This window comes from Globicephala melas, chromosome 1 (genome assembly GCF_963455315.2).
Source record: "Globicephala melas chromosome 1, mGloMel1.2, whole genome shotgun sequence".
Lineage (NCBI taxonomy): Eukaryota > Metazoa > Chordata > Mammalia > Artiodactyla > Delphinidae > Globicephala > Globicephala melas.
The window spans coordinates 5,147,888-5,174,880 of NC_083314.1; the positions used below are offsets into that span (position 1 = coordinate 5,147,888).

The following is a 26,993-nucleotide window of genomic DNA, read 5'->3' on the forward strand; positions in this document are numbered from 1 at the left end:
TAATAAAAATATTGTGCTAGAGAATATATCAAGTAATTACAAAGTATTTATTTAAAGACTATCAATAAATAATCCCCCACTCAAAGAGAAAGAAGACAAATTATTTGTATGTAATTTCAGTTGCAAAGTTGAGCCCCTAAAAAAAGAGATGGTACTCTAGAGGTTACATATTCATCTCCTTAAAAGCTAAGTGCAGCAAACACTAGGAATTAGAGTATACCCTGCATTGGAATTACAAAGGTCTTTGCCATAAAATGTACTGTAACCTGACTTCATCTTGCGTTTTACGTGTCTTGTCATTTCTTTTGCTCCATTTCTCCCCCCACGTCTCAACATATCACTTCTATGCCTCACTTCCGATTGCATGGGGTCCACTTTAAGTTTCAAGGAGGATGAATACTATTTAAATGACAACTCTTTTCAATAAGTACCACTATGAAAAAAAGTCCTGAGTGTGTGGTATGTGTTGCGAATTTACTGTTCCTTCTTTTAGTTTGACTTGGTCTTTCTCCACTTGCCTTCAGCTGCCTTAGCTATAGCATCTATTCCTGTTTTCACCAAACCTCTGATATACGCTCAGCTGTAAACCATACAAGTAACAGTCTCGCTGGTGCAGCCACAGCAGGTGACCCAGATTACACAACACTGTGTTCTAACACCAAGGAGTCTTGTTCAACAGCAGCTGATCTATGCCTTGCCTTATTGATATTCAGATTCGACAGACACAAATCACATGGCCCCTTTGACAAGCACACACTCTGCCTGTCTTTGTTTTAAGCATGTTCAATAGCTACTGTCGTTCATAAACACACAGCTGAGGCTGTTGGTCTCCTCTGATTTTCCACACTGCCGAACATCCGACAAGATTATCTCAGAAACATTACTCTTGTTTCAATTTGGGGAAGTTTGTGGAATATGACAACTCCATTTATAAAACAGAAGCACATACAATAGAAAGGAAGCCCATTTCTCTCTGGCAAAAGAAATGCTTTGAACCATTATCCTTTGGGGAAAATTGAGACTCTATCTCCTTGATTGTGAGAGCAAATGTTGGGACACCAAGTTCTTTAAAAGTGAAGATACATACACAGTATTGGGAATAAAATGCTATATAGCTTATGATTAATTTCCTTTTAAAGGATATCAATTACAAAGTGCCCGATCTATTCCATAAAAGTATAAATACATCAAAAAACCTTCTCTATGTGGCCATTTCAACCTCCTGCTCACCACTCAAAAGACTGAAAAAGAACATTTTCTATTAGAATACTTACTGGAAATCATAGAATCAGAAAATTGTTCACACTGACTGGTCCCACTGATTTGTTTAACACAGGATGCTTGCTCACACCAAATTCTTTTTACTTTTTTTTAAAGCCTTTCATTTTGTAGAACATGCAACACTACACACTTTTCCCATGAAATACTTAAAAGTCAGGAAATGTCAGAAGTTCAATAAATGGAAGAGGCTTACTTTTTATGGAGATGAGCAGTGAGAGACTGAGGCAGAAGATGAGAAGGTGGGTAACTGTCTGAAGCGCCATGGTCTCGTGGAGGACATGCTCCGACGTGCTGGTGGTGGTCTGGTCCCTGTCCAGCTCCCGAGCTCTGCCTGACTCAGAAAGAAGCCAGAGTCTCAGAGCCCCTGGGTGCCACCTCTGCCCCTTCCCCTCCTACAGCTCCCTCACAGAAGACTGGGGACTTAGATTCGGAAAGCAGTTGTGATTCTTAGCATCTTACTTACACAGGAGGATGGGGTGATTTTTCAAACCTGGTGCAGACTTTCTTCATGCTGGACTGGAGTCATCCCCCCTCAGACCTTGTGTACTACTTTCCTTCCTTTAACAATGCTGCCTGAAAAGGGCCTGCTTTAGGTGAGTGTCCTGAATCATTCTTAAAAGAGGAATTAATTTCTGATGACCGTCTTGGCACACAATCATTATGATCTGACAACTATTAAAGGAACACCCTGTATTTCTGTATATTTACCTTCATCTTCAGAACCCAATTCACAGACACGTCACCTTTTCATAAACATACTCTCATAACTCAGTCAGATTACGGTTGTTGATAAAATGGACAGAGTTCTGGAGACTATTTAGAAGCAGTTTTTCTTCCATAAACCTAGAGCCCATTCCTAATCCTGTTCATGATATTTATAACCTCTGGGGTTTCTTGAATTTTTGCCTTACCATAATTGTTGAATGCAAATATATTTGCTTATTTTTTATATATACTTATGCTAAGTACTGTGGTATTTTTCTTCAGATTAAATTGTTCAAGTCCTTAAGACTGTATTTTCCTTGGACGCTTCACAGAAACATCTATAGTTAAAGTCAGATGTCTTATTCTCTAAGGTTAGTGCTAGTACATGGCCTTGCTCCGTTGTTAAAACTGGCTACTTGTTACACTCAAAACGCAATTTACATTTCAGATTTTGTGTAAAACTTGAGAGCTGTCAGAAGTTTATGTATTTTAAAGTCTCTATATTTCCTGCTTGTGTATCTAAATAGGGAATAATATTTTGATGGCTTAATGTTTCCTACTAATGTTATATGCTGACCCACTCCCAGAGGATTTTACTTGCTATAGTGGGGCTTATCCATTTTAGTTTTTTATTTCTTACAGAGTTCATGATAGTTATTGTTTTTAAAGATCTTCCCCTATAATACAAATAATTTAGCTTGAGCAATTTAACAATTAGAGTAAAATAATTACAGATTATAGAGGCAGTATTAATCCTCTATTCTAATCCCTGTATTTTATCAGTTAGAGAATGAAAATGCAGAGCAATTATACTGTCTGCCCAGAGTCATCTAGAAAGATATGGCAGAGTTAGGACTAGAGTCTCCCCATTGATTTCTAGAACATTATGCCTTCAATAAACCCTATGGTTTCCATTTTCATCTTTATTCTTACATATCCCTTTACGCTTTTTGCAATGTGGACTCTGCGAAATCCACATACTAGAACGATCAAATCTTCCATCTGTCCTAAAAAGGCCTCCAGGGAGAGATGAATAGGCAGAGCACAGAGCATTTTTAGGGCAGTGAAAAATGCTCTGTATTATATTATAATGATGGATACATGTCATTATACTTTTGTCCAAACCCACAGACTGTATAACACCAAGAGCAAGCCCTAAGGTAATGGACTTTGGGTGATTATGATTTGTCAATGTAAGTTTATTTAATAAAAAATGTACCATCTGGTAGGTGATGCTGACAATGGGGAAGACTCTCCATGTGTCGGGGCAGGGCGTATATGGGAAATCTCTATACCTAACTCTCAATTTTATTGGAAACCCTGCTGGCACAGTGGTTAAGAATCTGCCTGCCAATGCAAGGGACACGGGTTCGAGCCCTGGTCCGGGAAGATCTCACATGCCGTGGAGCAACTAAGCCCATGAGCCACAACTACTGAGCCCAAGTGCTGCAACTACTGAAGCCCGCGCACCTAGAGCCCGTGCTGCGCAACAAGAGAAGGCACAGCAATGAGAAGCCCGCGCACCGCAGCAAAGAGCAGCCCCCGCTCACCACAACTAGAGAAAGCCCGCGCACAGCAACGAAGACCCAATGCAGCCAAAAATAAGTAAATAAATAAAAATTTTTTAAAATAAATAAAAAAATAAAACTGGGTTCCACCATGGACCTCATGGACCTCAAGGCTAAGTGAGTGACAATGTACAAGACCACTTGATAGACTGGAGAGGAAATGAAGGGCTCCAGGCATAGAATCTGACGGTACTAGAAAACCTTCTGTAAAGTTGTGTTATGAGTGTCACAATTAAAGAGGCAAAGAAAATTTGGGTTTTTCAAAAGACAAAATTATCAAAGATAATAAGTGGTTGGGAAAACATATTACACAAAGAATGTGTGAAGAAATTGTATACGTTGAGCTTGAATATAGGAAAATAATCAGATATAGCTATTAAACAAAAGAGTGAATGGCTACTATGCGTCAGATTTGGGGCAAGTTAGGAAATCTTTACAAAAGAAGTAATATTTCAGCTGAATTTTCAAGTGTGGGTGAAACAAATAAATAGAGGGAAAGTGGTGTTTAATGGCTTTTCAGGAAAAGGGCATGCATATAGGAATAGAGGCATACAGTGTATGGGCAGATCAAGGAACTGAACATATTCTGATACTGCAGAAATACAAGTATGAACAGGGCAATGTCAGCACATAAAACTCAGTAAACCACAAAATCAAGGTAGTTTAACTTCTAATATGAAGAAAGGAAACAATCAACAGGTTTTAAACAGTGGATTGGCATAATTTAATTAGATTTGCATTTGGAAAGATAACTCCCATGGTCACGTGGCAATGACTGGCAGAGGGCAGATGAGAAGCATGGAAACCAGTGAAAAGGATGTTGTCATAGCCCACAAGAGAGCGATGGGGCCCAAACTAAATCAGACAGTGGGGAGAGCAAATGAAAAAAAAAAGAGTAAAAGTAAACTAGATAGATCGAAAGGACTGAGGTAGAGAATAAGGCTGCAGAAAAGCTATAATTTTTCCAGCTTGGGCACTTGGGATAATAGTAATGTGCTCACAGAAATAAATAATATAGACAAGGGCTTCCAAACAAGAAGGAGCAAGCACTCTCCTCCAAGTCAAACACATTGAAATACATGCATTTGGACAAACTATAACTTTTGTAAAAATACATAGGTTAGCTCTAAAAAGGGGGGGAGGGGAATATCCAATTGGGACAGAAATCTCTTGCCTTTTGGCTTCATGCAGGGGACGAATTCCAATTCCTCCCATTGGCTTTGGAATGCAGATTGGAAGCAGGACTCCTACTCTTGAATGTGGATAGATGGCTCCCTGTGAGAAACAGGAACACAGACCTGCCCCATGTGTGAGCCTACACCATGTGGAGGTCTCAACTTGCACTGAACATGGGGTGCAAAATTCTAAGCCAAAAATCTTATTAAATATAAAAAGGAAAGAAAGAAGTACTTGTTTGGAAATAGGAAAATCAATGGTCCAGTGAGAGGAGCCTGATAGGAACCATTGTGTGGGAATGCTGTAACTCACTGTTCACACAGGGTTCCTGTGGAAGGCAGCCTCTACTGAAGATAAGCTCACAGTCTAAAACTATGGATCAAACTAGAAACCCGCTGCCATAAGAGACAGAAGACATGACAAACGGAAACATTCACACTCAAAAGACTCAAAGAAAATGGAGCTATCAGAAGAGACTTTAAAATAACACTATAAAATGTCTGTTTAAAATTTTTAAAGAGATAAAAGAATGCATGAAAAACAATTAGGCCTATTAGAAAGTGAACCAAATATAAATTCTAAAAATGAGAAGTAGTCAGTGAAATAAAAAAATTCAACTGATGGCTTAAATGGTAGACAACACTACACTCAGCTAACTAGCAGATGGTTCCGAAGAATTCATCCAGAATAGAGCAGTATGAGATAAGGAGATGGTCCAAAAGAATGAACAACGAAGAGAGGTAGAAAGCTCTATTCCAGAAGAATGAAGGAAGAAAATGGGGAGGATGTAATTCCTAATGGTATATATTTTTTAAATATGAGAAAAAAAATATGACTTCTTGAATTTAGAAAAGCCCACTGAGTCCCTAGAAGATACCATATTTAAAGTGCATCAAAAATAAGTGAAATAAGACAAAGTGAACAAAATAAAATCTTAAAGGTCAATATTTGTCTTTAAAGTTAAAACATCTACAGTGGAATGACAGTAAAAAGTACTGAAGACTTTTCATCAATAAGCTAGATGTCATAAAACAAAGAATATAGGAAGAGATGAAGGTGTGTAGATATAAATGATAAGTACGGTTATAAAATATGTTCAGTTTGAGGTGCCTATTCAAAAGCAAGATGAGGATATGTGATAGGATCTGGAAATACAACTCCAGAATTCAGGAGAGCAGTTCTTCTTGGTGGAATAGATAGGTATCATATTAATGTACAAACATTTGCTGAGTGCCTGTTGTATACCAGACACCAGAGTAAACATCAGTAATTCATATATATATGTTAAGACAGGCTCATTGCCCTTATGGATCTACACTCTAGTGAGCAGATGCAACCTAGTGAGAAAAAATACTTCATCATTCAGTTACTTGAGGTTTAAAATTGACTTAATAGAGTGCAAAGAGCGCTGGTTATCTTCAGCTGATTACCTGCTCTGGACTGCAGATTCTTTCCTGGACGCTCTCTCGTTTAATACCCACAGAATCGAATCTCCATAAAGTATATGAAGTTATCTCGATTCAACAAAAGAGAGGCTGAGCCAGCCAGGTCAAACATATAATAAGTGATAGAGTTCAGATTCAAACTCAGTTCTACTAATCTATTGTTCTTAATTCTTGGCATGATGGTACTTATTTTTAATTATATAAGTAAATTATAAATGTATTCTTGTAAAAGTACTCTAAAGAATCTTTTATGAATATCAATCTCACACTCCTCCCCAGAAATAACCATTGTTATTGTTTGTGAAGATTGTTTTATACCATTCTAGACTACAGGTTGACAGATATATAGATGACTGATTGATAGACTGATAGACAAATTATTTGGCTTCTTTTCATTTTTTTCTTTTTAAATAATATTATAGTATGTGTATTATTATGCAACTTTCTTTTCTCACTCAACAATATGTCTTGGGTATTTCTACACATTATTAAATCTATTTAGCTCACACTTTTTTGTGTGTGTGTCTCCAGGGGGTCTCACTCCAGGTGTCTATGCTGACCACACAGTCAACCTCCGCCCCACCCCGGGCCCTCCTCCCTGGACCCACTTCCCAGGGACCTAGAGACTGCCCCCCCCCGCAGGGCCCTCAGCCTTATCTCCAGGATCCACAGGGCTGACAGGGTCCAGCAGGTACCTGGTCATAAGGGACTTCTCCAGCATCTGTCTGCACAGATCTGCGCAGAGCTGGAAACTCCTGCGCCTAAAATAGCTCCAGGCCAGGAGCAGTGGCTCCATCTCCAGACCACAGCGGCCAAGGGTCACAAAGGACCAGGACCTGGCCAGGGAGGGCAGGGGCCGAGAAGCAGGTGGTGTCCAGCTCTCCAGCTCACACTTTTTTTTTTTTTTTTTTTTTTTGCAGTACGCGGACCTCTCACCGCTGTGGCCTCTCCCGTTGCGGAGCACAGGCTCCGGACGTAAGGCCCAGCGGCCATGGCTCACGGGCCTAGCTGCTCCGCGGCATGTGGGATCTTCCTGGACCGGGGCACGTACCCGTGTCCCCTGCATCGGCAGATGGACTCTCAACCACTGCGCCACCAAGGCAGCCCTCCGGCTCACACTTTTTAACGCCACGTGGCATTCCACAGGATGGATGTACCATAGTTTAACTATTTCTTTTTCTGGGTGTCAGTGTTGTTTCCAATTTTCTCTATGCAAACAATAATTTAACAATAATCATTTTACACACCTCTCTTGTGCAAATGCACAAGAGTTTCTCTAGGGCAAATGCATAAAAGCAGTAATTTTAGGTTTTAGAGTATGTTTAGGTATTTCCTAACACACAAATTTCTACTTTATATGAATTCCCTTTTGCTGGATCTGATAAGATCTTGTCTTTTGAAAATAATGTCAGGGACTTCCCTCGCAGTACAGTGGTTGGGACATCACCTTCCAGTGCAGGGGGTGGGGATTTGATCCCTGGTCGGGGAACTAGGGTCCCACATGCCTCGTGGCCAAAAGGCCAAGGCACAGAACAGAAGCAATATTGTAAAAAATTCAATAAAGACTTTAAGAATGGTTCACAGCAAAAAAAAAAAAAGAAAAGAATGTCAAAAATTATCTTTACTAATATAAATTTAAGTGGTCAATATTTCTTACAGAGGGCTGATAAATATGGCAAATTTCATAGGGCAATTTTAGATGTAATCCTCTAAATAATTTCAATATCATAAATTGTAACAAGATATAAATAGAGCTTAAGGATCATCTTAACACTGGGTTTTGATAAAATACTGTCAGGAGATTCTTGTATTTAATTCATTTTAACCCTGTGGTTATTATTCTATTTTGGATTCCTACAATCTAATATTTCCATTTTGCATTATTTTTGTTTATGCAAATGATCTCTATTATTAATGATTTCAGTAATCTTCCTCCCAAATGCTGACTATTTTCATAAGTAAAGGTTATCTGTAAATTATATCCAAAAATAAATTTCATATCAAGTTTAAAATCTATTTATTCAAAGAGTAAGAGCTATTTTTGAATCCTGAAAAGTCTTTTAACCTTTATTCTTTTTTATTCATCTTATTGTTTTCTGATTATATATCACTGATGTTTATAATGTTATCCATTTTCCAGTAGCATTTACTGAGTTAGAGAGCTTTTCATTTGTGATTGCTTTGTTTTAGATTTTGAAAAATTATAGACTATAAAAACAAAAAAGAAAGCTAGATTTCATGAATGGATTTTAGTTGCTGGTACAATCTCTTATTCAACTAAATAAAATAAACATTAATTTAATATGAGCATTATCTATAGTCTGTATAGATAATACAGACTCTACAGATTTATAGATAAGTAGGTCTCGGCTTCCTTACAAGTACAAGAGAAATGATATAAAAGGAGAGAAAACACTCTATTGATTACTACGCCAGAGTGTACCCAATACCAACACTAAGGCTTTCTCTTTCACAACACCATAGCCCCACAAGGAGTCAAGGACTCCACCCTCTGTTTCAGGGAACCTTCCAAGTGTCCTGGTTTTTTAACAACAAGGAGTTAAGGACACATGGGACAGTTGGGGCCAAGTATAGACCAGAGTCATTGGGCATGAAACAGAATTTTCTGTTACATAATCAACAGGCCACAGACAGTTTTCAAAGGAAAGTCTTCTAGAATAGCCTGGAGAATAGCTGACCAACTCTTTCACATAAGTAATGGATAATATATGCACACAGGGATGGACAGGCATGGTTTTAGACGTTGGTTTAACATCCCCATGGCTCTCTCATAGTTAAGCTGACTCTCTCATCTCTTTCTAATCGATTCCCATGCCTCCCACCCTCAACCAGGTCTAACTTGCCCTTTTGTCTCCTGTCACTGCCTCTCCAGTTCCAAGCCCTATTACCCTCTCTCTATGCCTCCAGATCAGATGACCTTCATCTAATCTCCTCTGGGGTGGATGCTGAGTCCCATATTTTAGAGAGTCCAACATACTACAGATATAAATATATATATATATATATATATATATATATATAAATTAAGAAAAAATGAAAAATGACAAAATTATACATGACAAGGGAGATACAGTGATTTAACTCAGAGGACGTTTTTTAAACTCTAAGAGATCACTTTTTACAATTCTATGTAAATAAATACGGAAATCTAGATTCAGTGCATAATTTCTTAGAAAAATACATATTACCAAAACTGAATCCCTTAGAGACAGAACTAAATAATGTTTTTGTGTGTGTGTGATTTATCAAGCAAGGACCAGTTAAGGAAAGTACCACTTTATATTTTCTCCCATACTCCTCTCTCTCTCATTCACCAATTCCCACACTCCTGCTCTGGAATTAAACCTCTCAATAAAACATTAGCACTTAAGCCTTGCTTCATTCCAGGAAATCCAAGCAAAGGCACACAACCTGATAACCTGTTAAAGAGACTCTGTTTTAAAATGTAGGTTTTATTATTATTCAGGTATAGTGAGGCCAGCAGATCAGAAGATGATTGCCACTGAAAAGATGGTTTGTTTGTTATTCACAGTTCCCAAGAGGAGGGGACACCTCATGCTAGGCAGGGCCACACAGGAAGCACCATGGTCATCCAGGAGGCAGAAGGAACAGTAGGAAAATGTGTTCCTTCCTGTTTCTGCAGGAAGGAACAGGTGAGGCAGGGTAAGCAGGTTTCGTTTAGAAGATATAAAAGGAATGGGTGAGGCAGGGTAAGCAGGCTAGCTGGAATAATTGCAGCAGGCTCTGGGGTGTAGAGGTCGTCTTTAGTGGTCTGGTCCCTGATTCTGGAGTGATCTGGGCAGGAGAATAGTGGTCTGGAGTATGAGTCTGATAAAGGAAGTGGTGGGGTGTGGGCTCTGAATTGGTTAGTTTGCATCTGAAAGGCATGCTTGCAGAGGAGTCTTCCTATTTCTAGGAATTGGCTAGTCCTGGGAGGGGCACTTTCTCAGTCTCTCCAAGGTCAGAAAAAGATGTCAAAGCATTGGAAATACAGAAAATGAAAAGGTGTGGTGAGTTCAGACACTCAGTAACATCCAAAACAGTGGATGAAGTTGAAATCTCAAAGTTCTGTGTAGAAAGTTTGTGAAGGATATATTTTCTGTAGAATATATAACTATGTAGTTATATAGTAGTTATAGTTAGGTAGACAATAAATAGAAACATGATAGATAGATGATAGATAGTGCAAATTGTCACTCACCATCTGGTCTACAAGGATTGACTCATTAGCCACTGCATTTACTGACCTACGGAACACCCTGAAAGAAATTCAGGGTGAAGATCAGGAATGAGGCACTCTGTGCTCTGGGGAAATAGGCCGAATAGGCCCTCAGATAGTTAGAAATACTTCAGGAAAATTTTTTTAATGAAACTGGACTCTTGTATCTCCTCATATTAAGAAAAGTACTAAGATCATTAACTGAGATATCTGTTCCTTGTGATTAGCAGTAACCTTCTACCAAGATATACGCTGGATTACATGTACCCCTTTTCTAAAATCACATATATACCAGCCTCTTCCCCTACCTCTTTGAAGCAGTTTCTCAGAGCTGTATGAGAGGCTTCTCCCAGGCTATAGTCCTCATATGACACTGAATAAACTAAGCTCACAGCTCTTACACTGTGTGTGTGTTTTCAAGTTTATAGTTTTGGCAACCACAAAAGGACTCAGAGCAGATTCAGAACCTCAGGAGGTTCCAAGTCGGTCCATTCAGAACAGAAATTCAGCCAGTGGTCATGCCATGGGGCACTGGGCTAGACCACAACGGGGAGAGTTCTGACATGATATACTTAGGATATTCAGGGTTCCAAGACCATGGACTGGGTTCAAAACAGGGACTTAGGCCCAGAGTGGGAAAGGGAGACAAATCAGCAAGTCCAGGCAGAAGCTCAATGTGCTGAAAAAGTGTGAGAGGAATTAAGGTGAAAGAATAAGCCTGATAGTCATGTGAGCAAACATGCTAAGGGCAATAGGACTAACTCTGGTTCCCAACTTGTACTGCTTTGGCAAAAATGTCTGTGGCTCTAAGGGGCTGAGTCTGCACTTTGAAGTTCCCTAGCGAATAGATGAGACAGCCAGACCAAAGCAATCGACTGACAGGTGGAAGAGTCCTTGTTTCTCCAAAATCGGCATAGGTGCCAGTAATCCAGATGCACTGGATGTGGGTGCCTTCTTACAATTATTAATGCTCATTTCCAACCAGGATCTGAACCATGACAGGTATTGATTCTTTTTAAGACTTTTTTTTTTTGGATGTGGACCATTTTTAGTCTTTATTGAATTTGTTACAATATTGCTTCTGCTTTATGTTTTGGTTTTTTGGCCACAAGGCATGTAGGATCTTAGCTCCCTGACCAGGGATCGAACCCACACCCCCTTGCATTGGAAGGTGAAGTCCCAACAGGTATTGATTCTTGATAAATATTTTTCTTGGCTAGAGCCACATCTAAGAGCTTAGAATACTTAGATTATAAGTAACAGGTAACCTTAAGAAAATAAAGAATTCAGGGCTTCCCTGGTGGCGCAGTGGTTGAGAGTCTGCCTGCTGATGCAGGGGACGCGGGTTCGTGCCCCGGTCGGGAGGATCCCACATGCCGTGGAGCGGCTGGGCCCGTGAGCCATGGCCGCTGGGCCTGCACGTCCGGAGCCTGTGCTCCGCAGCGGGAGAGGCCACAACAGTGAGAGGCCCACGTACCGCAAAAAAAAAAAAACCCCAAAAAAAAGAAAAGAAAGAATTTATTGGCAGAATACTCAATGCCTCACAGGAAGATGAGAATTTAGGAGAACAAGTTTGAATAGAGCGAAACCATGGTGGTGCTGAGTCAGGACAATAAGAATCGCATAATTCCGTGAGGATAATACCACTCACATGAATGAATTTGAATAATCTCCCCCATTCTGTCAAAGTCGAGGAAGAGGGAACCAGAGTGGCCTACCTAAGTAAGGCAGGGCTGTGCACCTTGATTTGCCATGCAGTGCTACCAAGCTACACCAAATGAAAAAGCAAGAATTCCCCCAAAGGAATTTAGGATGCTGCTGTCAAATGACGGGGAAATGCATGCTGGCAACCGAAAGGAGCGAATGCCCATTATAAACCTAAAGAGAGGGGCTTCCCTGGTGGCGCAGTGGTTGAGAGTACGCCTGCCATGCAGAGGACACAGGTTCGTACCCTGGTCCGGGAAGATCCTACATGCCGCGGAGATGCGAGGCCCGTGAGCCATGGCCGCTGAGCCTACGCGTCCGGAGCCTGTGCTCCGCAACGGGAGAGGCCACAACAGTGAGAGGTCCCCGTACCGCAAAAAAAAAAAATTAATGAAGAATCCATGACAAGGCTGAGTATCCTTAAGAGGTTTTTAAATTTAAACAACGACAAAATCCAATGAATAAATCACCGTACATTGTCACATAAAAATTACTCCCCATTGAAGAGAATGCCCACCACAAAATTACTAGATATATTAAAATGTACTTATTTGTGTTACAGAGTCCTGCAAAAGTTTAACTGAGAGATATTTTCTAGAATTGTAGAGAGAACACAAATATAAATTTGTGAAGTCACATAATAAGATAAAGGCAATGATTCAATTAATTTATTGGCATATATGAACTTACTTTATTCAAACCCTACAATTGCCTTTGAAATTATTATCTTTCATAAAGATATATATAGACACCTTTTTTATTGAAGTATAGTTGATTTACAATGTTGTGTTAGTTTCTGGTGTACAGCAAAGTGATTCAGATATATATATATGAATATATCTTAATATATATATACATATACATATATATATATATATATATATATATATATACACACACACAAGTGTCTTTGTAAAAACTGACTTCCTGAGTTCAGGGGGCAGTCCTGATTCTAGTTAATCTATGTCCCTACTCAGAAATTAAAACAGATGAGGCTCTTTTGCTCCTTCTCCTCATTCAATTATCACCACCACAGAAAAGCAGAAATAGCAACAGAGCTGGGATTTGAGTAGGAGAGACAATATAAAAAAATGCATTCTATTCATATCATAAATCATTGTGACACTACTAAGAAAAAAACATGAACAATTCTGACAAGTTGTCACCACTGACATCAATATTAATTTCTAAAATCCTTAGTGGACTAAAACTTTCAGCACCCTATAGTACTTTTTTCTTCTATTTTGCTATACATAATGATTACATAGAATTTTTTGTGCATCACTCAGGACAAGGGAGGGCAAAGGAGTACAGAGGGATTCATGTGCTGACCCTGGTCTTCAGGGGGCCCGGGTACTACACCAGGTGAATAACTGTAAGGTCCACAAGCCTGCAGAATCTCCAGGAAGCTTTTTATCAAATACTAGGGCTGTGGATTTCTTCCCAATAATTATTCTTATATCTGTAAATAAATGTATCTACCTCTCTGTGGAGGAGGAGAAAAGATGTATGAATTGGGAGGCTGAAGAGAACAGAGTGGAAGCTCAGAGTCTGGATGCATAGCTACCCAAAGCTTTATCACCATTTCCGTCCCCAGGACATTTGGGATGAACTCTGAGACTATTTCAGCACCCAAGTGCTCAGTACTGAAAAAACTCCCCAAATCTCAGATTTATAATTTCGACCTCACTGGCAGTGGCAGAGGAAGGTATCAGCACAAAGAGCTGTTAATTCTTTAAAACCTTGATAGTTTTAGCAAATGAAACTATAGCCTTAAAAATTCAAACCCACTAAGAAAAAATTCAAAACAAACAAATTTAAGAGTTTTGTTAGTTTACCAAGTGAATCTTTGCTTTGTAAAGGATAAACCCACACACTATTTTCCTTCCAAAAGTGCTGGGGTTTTTTCCTTCTTTATAAAACACATTTTGTGTGCAGTATGGCAGATATGAGCACTCAAATCTAATTCTATTGTTGCAACATTCAAAATCATTTGTTAAGTCCCAAATATATACAGGTTTGGAGAAAACACAGATAAATTAACCCAGTTATTTACATTAAGAGCTCATATTAAAATCGGTGTAGGGGCTTCCCTGGTGGCGCAGTGTTTGGGAGTCCACCTGCCGATGCAGGGGACACCGGTTCGCCCCGGTCCGGGAAGATCCCACATGCCGCGGAGCGGCTGGGAACGTGAGCCATGGCTGCTGAGTCTGCGCGTCCGGAGCCTGTGCTCTGCAACGGGAGAGGCCACAGCAGCGGGAGGCCCGCGTACCGCAAAAAAAAAAAAAAAAATCGGTGTAGACAACCACGAATACAATGAATTGTAACATAATAAGATAAATGTTTTAAAACATGTTCAAAGTGCTATGAAAGCATGAATGCAAAAGTGATTAATTCTGCCTGAAAATTCAGAGACAATTTCCTGGAAGAGATGTCATTTTAAATGGACTTTTTAAGAATAAGTAAAACTATGCCAAGAAATAATGTGTGATAAAAGTATTCAAGACCCAGGAGACAGCAGAATATATGAATGTATTTATGGAATCAGCAAATAACTGGGATTAGCTTGACCAGCGGATGCTCAGAGGGAAGTATTGAAAGATGTCTGGACGAGGTGGACTCAGCAGGTTTTGTGACCTGGAATGTCATGCCAAGGAGTCTGGAGGGTCAACAAAGGGTCATAAGGAAGGGAGTAATATAATTAGATGAGTGGTTTAAAGTTAAGGATGATAATCCCAGCTGCAGTGTGATGAATAAAGTGGAATCATCTGGATGATAGGGACTGTGGCCATTTGATGCAGGAAAAGGGGGGGGTACAAGCTACGGTCTGTGGAACAACTCTAAACAGCTGCCTATTTTTATATTACCTGCAAGCTAAGAATGGGATTTTACATTTTTAAATAGTTTCAGGTTTTTAATAGAATAATATCTAACACATAAAATGTAAAAATTATATAACATTCAAATTTCTGTGTCCATAAATAAAGTTGTATTTGAGCACAGCCATGTATTCACATCCATGTTGTCTACAGCTGGCTGCACTCACAATACAGCAGCAGAGCTAAGCATTACAACAAAGACCACGTGGTCCACAAAACCGAAACTATTTATGACCTAGCTTTTTACCGAAAAAGTTTGCTAATGTCTGATCTAGGGTATAAACAAACTGGATAGCTAGGTCCAAAATGAGTTATATTCAGAAAGATTCTACCACCAGTAGTAAAGTAACAGCATCACCGAAAACTATTCATCGTTCTAGATATTAACCTAGTTCAAGTTCTGGTAACTGATAAAAATCCTGAATACAGAAAAATATCACTACAAGAGAATATTGGGTAAGCTGGCACTAAGCAGATAATCTAACTCTCCTTCTTCCTAACACCACAATACCAACTGAAATGATTTTTTTAAAACATTAAAATATTGGAAAACCCCATATTGCACTGAAGACTTGGGGAGGAAGCTAGCTCTATGGGACAAATTTCAAGGAATTTCTAACAGAATGTTTTTAAGACAAGACTAAAGAAGCCAGGGAGAGTCAAGCACACAGCTTCCATTCTGGAGAAAGTGATCTTATTTGGCAGGAAATAAGTAAAAGAGATATTTTGAGGAACAGTGATTAAAAGCACAAGACTCAATGTCAGCCAGTCCTGTCTATAACTTCATTCACTAAATATGTATTTAATGAGTATTGACTGCATACCAGGCAATTACATGATATTGCACATGCTTAACATCGCTGAACCTGTTTCTTAAAAGGCACCTTATAGGTCTGCTCTGAAAATCAAATAACAGCCACCTCCAACATTCTACAACAAGGACAACTACAAACATTTCTATAGAGCTTCCTATGTGCTCAGCATTATTCTAAGCACCTTATGTGTTCATTTATTTAAATCCTTACGACACCATTTTATAGGTAAGGAAACGGTAGTAAACGAAGTTATGTAAATTACACGAGGTTTCACAGCTATGCAAGCAGAACCGTGATTGGAAATCAGATGGTCTGCGTACAGGGCCCATGTTCTCAACCACTGCGCTGCACTATTTCTTCAAATCAAATAAAATATGAAAAGCTGCACAATGTCTATGTTTTGATTGTTTAGTAAATGGTGGTTATTTCCATATTTTATGGAATTGCTTTAATCACTGATACAGAGGTGAAGGCTACCAAGTGGACAGAATGGAGGATAGATGGAAATCACTTTGCTTGAAAACCTTTATATCAAGGGCATTGAGAGAAGCTCACCAGGAAAATCAAGGGAAAGAAAAACCTATCACACAGAAAACAACATGGCGAGGAGGCACTTGTAACTGAGGTGGGGCTCTTCCCTGATGCGAAAAGCTGTGGTCCCACGAAGGATGGGAAGAAGAATTGAAAATCATTTTCAAAAGATTTTTCTTTGCCTAATGCTATTCATCAAGATAAATTTCTGATGGATGAATGATTTAAATGAAAAATATAAGACAATAAATAATGCATAATATAGATGCAACTATGTAATTTTGGGATGGGGAAAACTGTTTTTAATACCAAAACAAGCCCTTTAAGGAAAAATTATTAATATATTTGATCTGGTTGCAAAGCAGATGAAAAACTGAGAAAAACAATGGCAAGATAATTCCAGGTGGGCTTCCTCCCATCACAGGGCCTCTGCACATGCTATTCTCTCTTTGTGCAAATGCTCCCCTAATTCATCCTTCAGTGCCTGGTGTCATCACTAACTGTCATTTCCTCAGGCAGGCATTCATGGCCTAGTGTGCTCGTTTCCTGGGGCTGACATAACAAGGTATTATAACTGGGGGGCTAAACAACAGGGCTGTGTTTCCTCACAGCTCTGGAGGCTACAAGTATGGGATGATGGTGCTGGCAGGGTTAGTTCCTTCTGAGGGCTGTGAGGGAGGGATCTGTTCCAGGCCTCTCTCCAGCCTCTGGTGTTTTGCTGGCAATAGTTGACACTCCTTGGGCCCTGCTGCTCTACCCCAAATTTCCACCTTCATCTCTACACAGCTTTCTCCCTGGGTGCATGTCTGGCTCCAAATTTCCCCTCTTTATCAGGATACCAAGTTGTATTCGATTAGGGGCCCGATCTACTCCAGTATGTCCTCATTTTAAATAATTACATCCACAATGACCCTATTTCCAAGTAAGGTCAAGTTCTGAGGTACTGGGGGTTAGAACATCAACATATGAATTTGGGAGAACACAGTTCAACCCAGAACACCTACCTAAATCCAAGCCTCCTTTTTATATTCATTCTTCAAATACCAGGAAAATATTCCTTTCCTTTGTCCCATGAATTAGAGATATACTTTTACAATTGTTTGTGTTATTATTTTATTAATATCAATATTCTCCACAAAACTGTAAGCACAATCAAAGCTGAAATTACTTCAATGACAAATGGAACATCATTCATTTGTCCACTCAACGGATAGTTTCTCTGTGCAATCAATGCCCTGGGCAAGGTGTCAAGTATACAGCAGCATGCAAGTCAGGATAATCCTTACCCTCATGGACCACAAGATTTAATAGAGAAGCAGATGATAAATAGATACGTAGATATATAGATAGATACACAGACACATAGGTACCTAAACTGATAATAGATGAGAGAGTGAGAGAGAGAGACACCATGGATGATGAGTACAGGGACAAGACATGCACTGCTGAACAATGCTAGCAAGTACATTTTACCTCCTGCCCAAGTTTTCCCTTTTACCCTGAAAAAGTTTCATTCCTGGCTCCTCCCGCCCTCCTTCACTGCAGGTTTAGTCTCTAACAGTAAGCAATGGAAGCCAAGGTTATCAGTACATTGGAATCTCACTGTCTCTGTCTCTGTCTTGTCTCTGTCTCTTTCTGTCTCTTTCTCCCTCCCCGCAACCAACTGTGTAGTGAGATCCAGAACTAATTTACTGCTGCTAAATTCAGTCTCCAGTGCAGGGATTGATGATGAAGCCTGGAGTCCCAGCCTCCCGCCTATACTCGGATGCACGTGTGGTAGTTTTGCTTAGTGTTTAAAAGCATGTACATAGGTATGCAGACTGCTCTGCTCTGTCTTTTTGCATAACTTAGAGCAAGTTGCTAAATCTATGTTTCCTCATCTTTAAAGGAGGAAAATCATAGTTCCCATTTATGATTATTGTAATTATTAAATATTAATTATGTAAAATGCTTAATGTATTTATATGGCCCATAATAAGGAATCATGAAACGTTAACTAATAATATTAGGGCCAATTCTCTTGGCTGCTTTTCCACCAGATTCCTAATTTTCTTCTTTTTCCTATTGAAATTTCCTGTTCACTGTGGTTTAGAACACAGACACCTCTACCTAAAAATCCTTGCCCCAAGGACTGTGGAAACCCAGCATGAACTGAACCAGGCTGAGAAGGAAGCCAGAGGTGGGTATTTGTCTCAAGAGACGGAAGTGCAAGGTACTTGTAGATATTGATCACAACTTGACATCTTAGCCATAAATATTCCCAGCGCCTCCCAAACTCAGAACAGGGTATACACAGGGAAGAGATCTCATAGCTCATTCCCTGGGATCAAAATTCACCAACTGTCAATACTTTTTTTTTTTTTTTTTAACGTTTTTATTGGAGTATAATTGCTTTACAGTGGTGTGTTGTTAGTTTCTGCTTTATAACAAAGAGAATCAGTTATACATACACATATATCCCCATATCTCTTCCCTCTTGCGTCTCCCTCCCTCCCACCCTCCCTATCCCACCCTTCTAGCTGGTCACAAAGCACCGAGCTGATCTCCCTGTGCTATGCAGCTGCTTCCCACTAGCTAGCTATTTTACATTTGGTAGTCTATATATGTCTATATATACACTACCATTCTCTCACTTTGTCCCAGCTTGCCCTTCCCCCTCCCCGTGTCCACAAGTCCATTCTCTAGTAGGTCTGTGTCTTTATTCCCGTCTTGCCCCTAGGTTCTTCATGACCGTTTTTTTTAGATTCCATATATATGTGTTAGCATACGTTATTTGTTTTTCTCTTTCTGACTTACTTCACTCTGTATGACAGACTCTAGGTCCATCCACCTCATTACAAATAACTCAATTTCGTTTCTTTTTATGGCTGAGTAATATTGCATTGTATATATGTGCCACATCTTCTTTATACAATATACAATGGAGAAAAGACAGCCTCTTCAATAAGTGGTGCTGGGAAAACTGGACAGCTACATGTAAAAGAATGAAATTAGAACACTCCCTAACACCATACACAAAAATAAACTCAAAATGGATTAAAGACCTAAATGTAAGGCCAGACACTATCAAACCCTTAGAGGAAAACACAGGCAGAACACTCTATAACATAAATCACAGCAAGATCCTTTTTGACCCACCTCCTAGAGAAATGGAAATAAAAACAAAAATAAACAAATGGGACCTAATGAAACTTAAAAGCTTTTGCACAGCAAAGGAAACCATAAACAAGACCAAAAGACAACCCTCAGAATGGGAGAAAATATTTGCAAAGGAAGCAACTGACAAAGGATTAATCTCCAAAATTTACAAGCAGCTCATGCAGCTCAATATCAATAAAACAAACAACCCAATCCAAAAATGGGCAGAAGACCTAAACAGACATTTCTCCAAAGATATACAGATTGCCAACAAACACATGAAAGAATGCTCAACATCATTAATCATTAGAGAAATGAAATCAAAACTACAATGAGATATCATCTCACACCAGTCAGAATGGCCATCATCAAAAAATCTACAAACAATAAATGCTGTAGAGGGTGTGGAGAAAAGGGAACCCTCATATACTGTTGGTGGGAATGTAAATTGATACAGCCACTATGGAGAACAGTATGGAGGTTCCTTAAAAAACTAAAAATAGAACTACCATATGACCCAGCACTCCCACTACTGGGCATATACCCTGAGAAAACCATAATTCAAAAAGAGTCATGTACCACAATGTTCATTGCAGCTCTATTTACAATAGCCAGGACATGGAAGCAATCTAAGTGTCAATACTTTTTTTACTAACTCCACTCTTGATGGATTTTTCCACTCTGGACTTTGCCTGCTATTTAGAATGTCAGTGTTAACTTGCTTCTCTCACCTGAGTTGACCTCCCAGAATTTAGATTCTGGCTTCCTTCCTGTTCCCTCCTGCAACATTTGTCTTCTCTGACCTCGCCATTTTGACTGCCTACACCTATCAGACCGCTAGTTTTATTCTATCTGGAAAATCTCCTAACGCCCTTTCTGAAAGCTCCCAACACTCCAGAGCGCAGGAAATAAGACCTCACACTCAGAACATTCATCTTCCTTAAACACTACTCATTACTTTCAATAGTTCCATACTACTTTCTATCACATCATTAATTATCATCCACTGCATTCAGAGAATCTGTAGTTTACAGCCCTCTGCTATCTAATCATATTTCCTGCTCTCCATTCAGAAATGTTCAGAAATCTGTACACACACCATTCACAAAATAAATAGCTTTGTATCAGCCTTTCCTAATTTGAAAATTTCATGTTCTATGTACAAGATTATTCATGGCTTCATTGTAATTATAAAATATTGAGAAATTTCCCTCTTACCGAAAGGGACATATAGGGAGGGGACTGGTTAAAATGTATGATCTGAGTATTTAATGAAATACTAAACAGCTGTTTTAAAAAAATAAAAGTTATTTATGAACATGATAATAAAATATTCCAAAAGACATTGTAAAAAAGCAATGTGAAAAATGGTGTGTATAGTAAGTATGTAACATTTGTGTTACAAAAAGAAGGGATTATAATTACCTGTGTCCGCTTATATATGCATAAAATATCAGTAGAAGAATTAAAAAGAAAAACCAGTAACTTTATTTCACTTTGGATAAGACACCTGGATGGTCGGAGACACAAGTGAGTTGGAGATTTTTCATAGCATGCCTGCTTATACTTATCTTTCTTAATTTTGAAATTTATAATTATAGTACTTATTTAAAAATTAGATTAACAAAAACTTTCATGATTCATTCTGAGAAACCAGTTTTGTCTGTGGCCTTTAATCACACCTTGTTTAAAAAAATAACATTTTGGGGCTTCCCTGGTGGCCCAGTGGTTGAGAGTCCGCCTGCCAATGCAGGGGACACGGGTTCGTGCCCCGGTCCGAGAAGACCCCACATGCCGCGGATTGGCTGGGCCCGTGAGCCATGGCCGCTGAGCCTGCGCGTCCGGAGCCTGTGCTCCGCAACGGGAGAGGCCACAACAGTGAGAGGCCCGCGAACCGCAAAAAAAAAAAAAGTAACATTTTGTTTTAATGCTGTACCAGAGTTTAATTATTGTGAAGACACTGCAATCAATAATAAAGATCCAAATTAAAACTAAAATTTACCCATCTGTGGGGATCTCATGAATTGGCCAATATGTAGGCAATGCTAACTGTATCATAATTTAATCCTTACCTGCTTTTTTTTTACCACTTAACATCAATTTCAGAAACATTAAAATGTAAGATAATAATAATGTTATTATTGTAAGAAATAGAGAATTTTTAAGGCTTAGCCCAAGTCTCACCTCCAGGAGACTCTCACCTGTTTCACTGAGCTCCTTTTTCTCTTTTGGAGTTTTTTTGTATTTAAAATATTTACTACACAATTTAGAGTTGGCTACAATAATCACCATTTATCTAACACTTATCCCCCACCCTGTATTTTAGGTAGTATTGTCCTACTTTACAGATAAGAAAACTGAGGCCCAGAGTCCTTAAGTAATCAAAATAATTCAAAATCAGGTTTGTTTGACGCCAGAGACTGGATGCTTCCCACTCAGGCATATTTTGTTTTGTATAATTTCTAATTATTTCATTTGCTAATTCTGTAACAAATTAGCAGTAAGATTTCTGCAGGTGGGAAAATTTCTGCAGATTGGCAGTGCTCGGTTTTGTCCTTCACAGACCAAACTCTGGGAACTTAATTATTCTTCCTAAAATGCTTTTACATGATGAGGGTATATTTTGTTGAAAATTGTGATGTTTGTAAAAAGAGCCATTTAATATACATGAATAATTAAAATGTACAAATGTCTTTCCAGGCTTCAAATATGCAATTTTGAGTGATATTAATGTAGTAATCTTTCGGTGTCACAATATTTTAAAATGGCAATATTTACAAGAATTTATAACATGTATAACTACTACATAGTTAATAGTTAATAATATTCATAGTTAATAATATTCTCTTGGGCTTATAGGTTTAACATTTACCAAAGCACCTACTCATGGTCACCTAGATTATTTAAGGTGCAAATTTGTGTGATGATTGTTTTTCCCAAGTTCCAAAGTTTAAGCTCTGTTTCTTTAACATGCAAACTTCCCCTAAGCATTTTGCATTTTACAGACCAAACAAACCAGTTCGGAGAAGATGCTGGCTACCCTCTGGGGAGCACCTGAAAGCAGTGGTGTGTGGTACAGCGCTGCTTACTTTTGATGAATTCCTCCATGAAGAACATGTTTTCTCCGCCTTGCCTGGGGTTGATACCACCAGGGAGCAATTCCATTGTCACTGATGAATGCTAGCTAGGTCAGACCTTGTCAGTGCAAATGAAAGTCTTGTGATTAGTATTCTGTACCTTCTTACTAATGAACCTTCTAATCATGAAACCTGTCTGTACTTATCATAATCTTCTAACTGCTAAGTGCCCTTGAAAGGTTAGATAAGTGGAAAATAGTACCATTGGTTTGGTTTGGTTTTTTTTTTTTCTTGCAATATGCCTTTCAAAGTTAGTTTGGTGCTTTGCTTTTAGGACTCATAATTAGAATTGGTCGACATTATGACAGTGACAACCTTGGTTATACAATTCCAATATGCAAATGAAAGTTACAAACACACAACAATTATGTATAATCAAAATGAGAAAATTTTTTGGAAACATTCACGTTTTGAGGGGAACATTTTGAGAGTAGAAAAAATATTTAAGAGTATCCGTACCGGACTTTGCTAGAAAAACATTTAATTGAAAAAATTATAAGTGAAAAAGGTTTTGCACTAAAAAGAATTTATTTTTTAAAAGGGTGACCTTGAGGTCAATGTTTAAGGAAAAGTTAATATAACCTGAGTAGCTTCTGGCCTAAACTCAAAAATGTATACATTCTTAACTGCTCAAGGATGTATTTGTGACGGCTTCAGATCAATTGCATATCTCATCTAATCGAGGATGTCATCAACTATAAGATGCATCATTATTTTTTATATTACTAAGAAGGAAAAAATGCTGCCAATTAAACTATGACAAGGTATTGATTGCAAGTCACATCAGAGATGTTAAAATATAGGGAAAGATACTTCTTAGAATTGATGAAATAAGTATTGTAAACTAATATGTAAAAAATATGGATACTAGGGGTAGGAGTGCAGGAAACCTTCTGCAGAAGTATCACCTTTCCTAACCAACATTTCAACCAAATCTGTATTCACCAGGGCCTAAACCTAAACAGAGTCTATCTGAATTTACACATTCTTTATTCTTTTAATTTTGATTGAGGAGGTACTCTACTCAGCTCTGCTAATAAAGTTCTAGTAATTCATTCTGTCATGTGATCCAGGGGTCAGCAAATTTTTATAAAGGATCAGATAGTAAGTATTTTAGTGTTTTGAACCATACAGTCTCTGATGCAACTACTCATCCTCAGCCATTGTAGCACAAAAGCAGCCATGGACAATTAAAACTTTACTTATAGACACTGAATTTTGAATTTCATATAGTTCTCATGTGTCATGAAATTTTATTCTTCTTTTGCTCTTTTTTCAAGCACTTAACAATCTAAAAATATTCTTGGGACCTCTTCCAGGAAAATGCAATATACATATTTTTTTCCTATTCCTTCTGCTAATTACAACTAAAAACCCTATACATTATACATGTAAAGCAAACATGAGAGACTCTAAAAGATAGAGCAAAGCAGACTGGCTAGTGGACTCGAGGCTCAAGAAATGATATGATGATAAGCTCTTTTTTGGGGTTTTTTGGCCTTGTGTATCCCACACTTGGATCTGAAGAAGCTAGAAATTCAAAAATGCCAACAGATGTAGACAAATAAACGTCGAGCAAAAGCCTGCACTCTTTAGCCAAAGGACCAGAAAATAGGGAACCTAGCAAGACAGACATGTCACTACTGATCAGATGGACAATAAAAGGAAGTACTATGAACAACTCTGTGCCCACCAATCTGGTAACTTAGATAAAATGGACCATTTTCTTTAGAGACAGAAAATACAAAATCCATACAAGAAATAATAAATAATCTGAAGAGGCCTATATCTATTGAAGAAATTGAGTCAATAATCTTCAAATAATAATCTTCAAAAAATAAAAGCACTATGCCCAGACTGTTTTACTGGTAAATTCTACCAAACATTCAATGAAGAAATGAGAGCAACTCTCTACAGTCTCTGCCAGAAAGTAGAAGAGAAACTACTTCCTAATTCATTCTACGAGGCCAACATTACACTAATGCCTAAAACAGGTAAAGACATTAGAAGAAAGGAAAACTTCAGGTCTGTATATCTCATGAACATAGATGCAAAAAAACCTCAGTAAAATACTAGTGAATTGAATCCAAAAAATATACGAAAAGAATTATACACTATGCCCAAAAGGGATTGATTCCTCATAGGCAAGGCTGGTTCAACATTTGAAAATCAATGTAATCAACCACATTAAAAGCTTTAAAGAAAAAAAATCATATGAGCATATAATTAGAAGCAGAAAAAGCCTTTGACAAAATTTAACTCCCATGCATGACAGAAACGCTTAGAAAAATAGGAATGGAGGGAAACTTCTTCGACTTGATAAAGAGCTTCTACCAAAAACTCCACAGCTAAATAGTGAAGGATGGAATGCTTTCACCCTAAGATCAGGAACAAGTCGAGGATGTCCATTCTTAGCTTCTCTTATTCAACATAGTGCTGAAAGTTCTAGCCAGTGCAATAAGGCAAAAAAAGAAAATAAAAGCCTTACAGGTCATACTTACACAGTGTGTACGGGGCTACTTCTCAAGTTCACTCTATAATACATAAGGCTATAATCACACAGCCTTACTTCTGTCCATAATGTGTTTGTACTAGAGCTCATAAGAGCACAACTATGTGATAAGGTTGAGAATTCCAACCTGAACCAAAGCTAGAACCAGGGGATAGGCCACAAGAGCATGGCTTCAGGATAAGCCTAACACAAAATAGGAAAGAACAGCCCCAAGATTCACGCATGGCTTCAATCAAGTCACCAGAAGGATAGATGAGAAAAGGATTTAATTCAGAAACTCTAGTCATTAGTAAATGTCCATTTTTCTTGGAAAGACCTTTGGATCACACAGTGTTTGAGAAGAAAGATGGCCCAGTAACCTGGTTCCTACAACCCTTCTCCTTGTGAGTTATTTGTCTATACTCTGGCTCTATAACAAACTACTCTAGCATTTAGGTACTTAGAAATCTGATTATTTATTTAATTGTGAGTCTGTGGTCTGAACCACCCAGCTGTCTCTTCTGGCTTGCTCATGCCTCCAGCACACTCGGCTGGTGGTTTGGCTGGTGTGTAGGTGACTAAGATGGTCTCACTCACATGATGGATATTTGGCAGCATGGGTACCTGGGCCACATGTCTGTCATCACAGCAGTTTAACACAGGCTGTACCACATGGTGCTCACAGGATTCCAGGAGCAGCAGGGGAGCCAGCCACAGAGCTCTGCATATGTCAAATCTCTGAAGTCCTGCCTTTGCTTGATGATCAGGTCGAATTATCCCCATCAGGATGCTGACGACTCTCCCTGCCTGCTTGCCCGTTAGCATGAGGAACCCAAAGTGCCCAGCTAGCAACTGTAGCTTAGAGTTAGTGGGACCCAAATGAAATTATTTCCCCTATGAAATCAGGTCCTCAAAACACACTTCAGTGTCTCAGAGTTGCAGGGACAGAAAGTACAAGCTCCCCAACTGGGCCCCCAAAAGGAGGACAGGTTGGGCCACTCCTGCTTCCACCCTTGGTTCCCACATATTTGCCCACAGGACACAGAGCCACACATTGTCACTGATTTGGAACATACATTACGTCCTGGAGGATGATGTGAGCTGACTTCTTAATTGTGCTTTTGACAGACTTTTCCATCATTCTGTCAGGCCAGCAGCTGTTCAGTGACATGGGATATAACTGACACAACCTGTGGATTCCAAGGGCACACGCCCACTCCTGCCTCACAGAAGGGTCCAATGCAGCTATGTTGCCACCAACTGGCAGGTGAGTTTCCTCGTAGAATGTTTCAGTGCTGGCCTCCATTGCCGCCAGTTCAGGCTTCCAGGAGCTGCAGAACTAGACAGATAAGCCTTGGTGAATGGGAGCCCAAGTTGTTGGGACCACGAATAGCTTTCATCTCTGTCCCCATGGTTTCTCTATTCTTGCAACCATTTTACCAGCACAGGAGGGGCTGATGACAGAGGCTGGCTGATGACAACTGGGTGAGTCACTTTGTCTGTTTAGTGCTTCTTCAATAGTGGATACTTTCAGATGGTCATTTACAAGTATATGGTCATCCACTGCTGTGTGACAAAATCCTCTGACACTTGGCAGTTTGAAACAACAAACATTTATCTGCATCGACTTCCACTCAGGAATCCAGAAGCAGCTGGTTCTGGTTCAGGGTCCCTCAGGAGGTTGCAGTCAAGCTGCTGCCTAGGGTTGCAGTCTGGGAACTAAAGGGTCCATTTCCAAGGCCACTCACATGGCTGTTGGCAGAAAGCCTCTGTTGCTCATCACATGGGGCTCTCCTGTGTCCCCTGGGTTCCTCATGATATGGCAGCTGGCTTCCTCCAGAGGAAGTGATATGAGAGAAGGAGCAGGAAGCTACAGTGCCCTT

At 39.1% G+C, this 26,993-nt stretch overlaps 1 protein-coding gene across 5 annotated transcripts in view; it reads right to left on the bottom strand.

Annotated features, from left to right (window-relative positions):
- CRB1 (crumbs cell polarity complex component 1) overlaps window positions 1-26,993 on the bottom strand; it is a 267,605-nt gene that overhangs the window by 223,153 nt on the left and 17,459 nt on the right. For 4 of the 5 annotated variants that reach the window (XR_009563008.1, XM_060294412.1, XM_030884095.2 and 1 more), the window contains exon 2: window positions 1,475-1,612. The exons of the other annotated variant lie outside the window; for it this stretch is intronic. Coding sequence is in view for 3 of the 4 variants with exons in the window: in XM_060294412.1 (XP_060150395.1) it covers window positions 1,475-1,612 (138 nt within the window). In the remaining variant the exon portion in view is untranslated. The remainder of the gene's footprint in view (window positions 1-1,474; window positions 1,613-26,993) is intronic. 5 annotated transcript variants of the gene reach the window in all.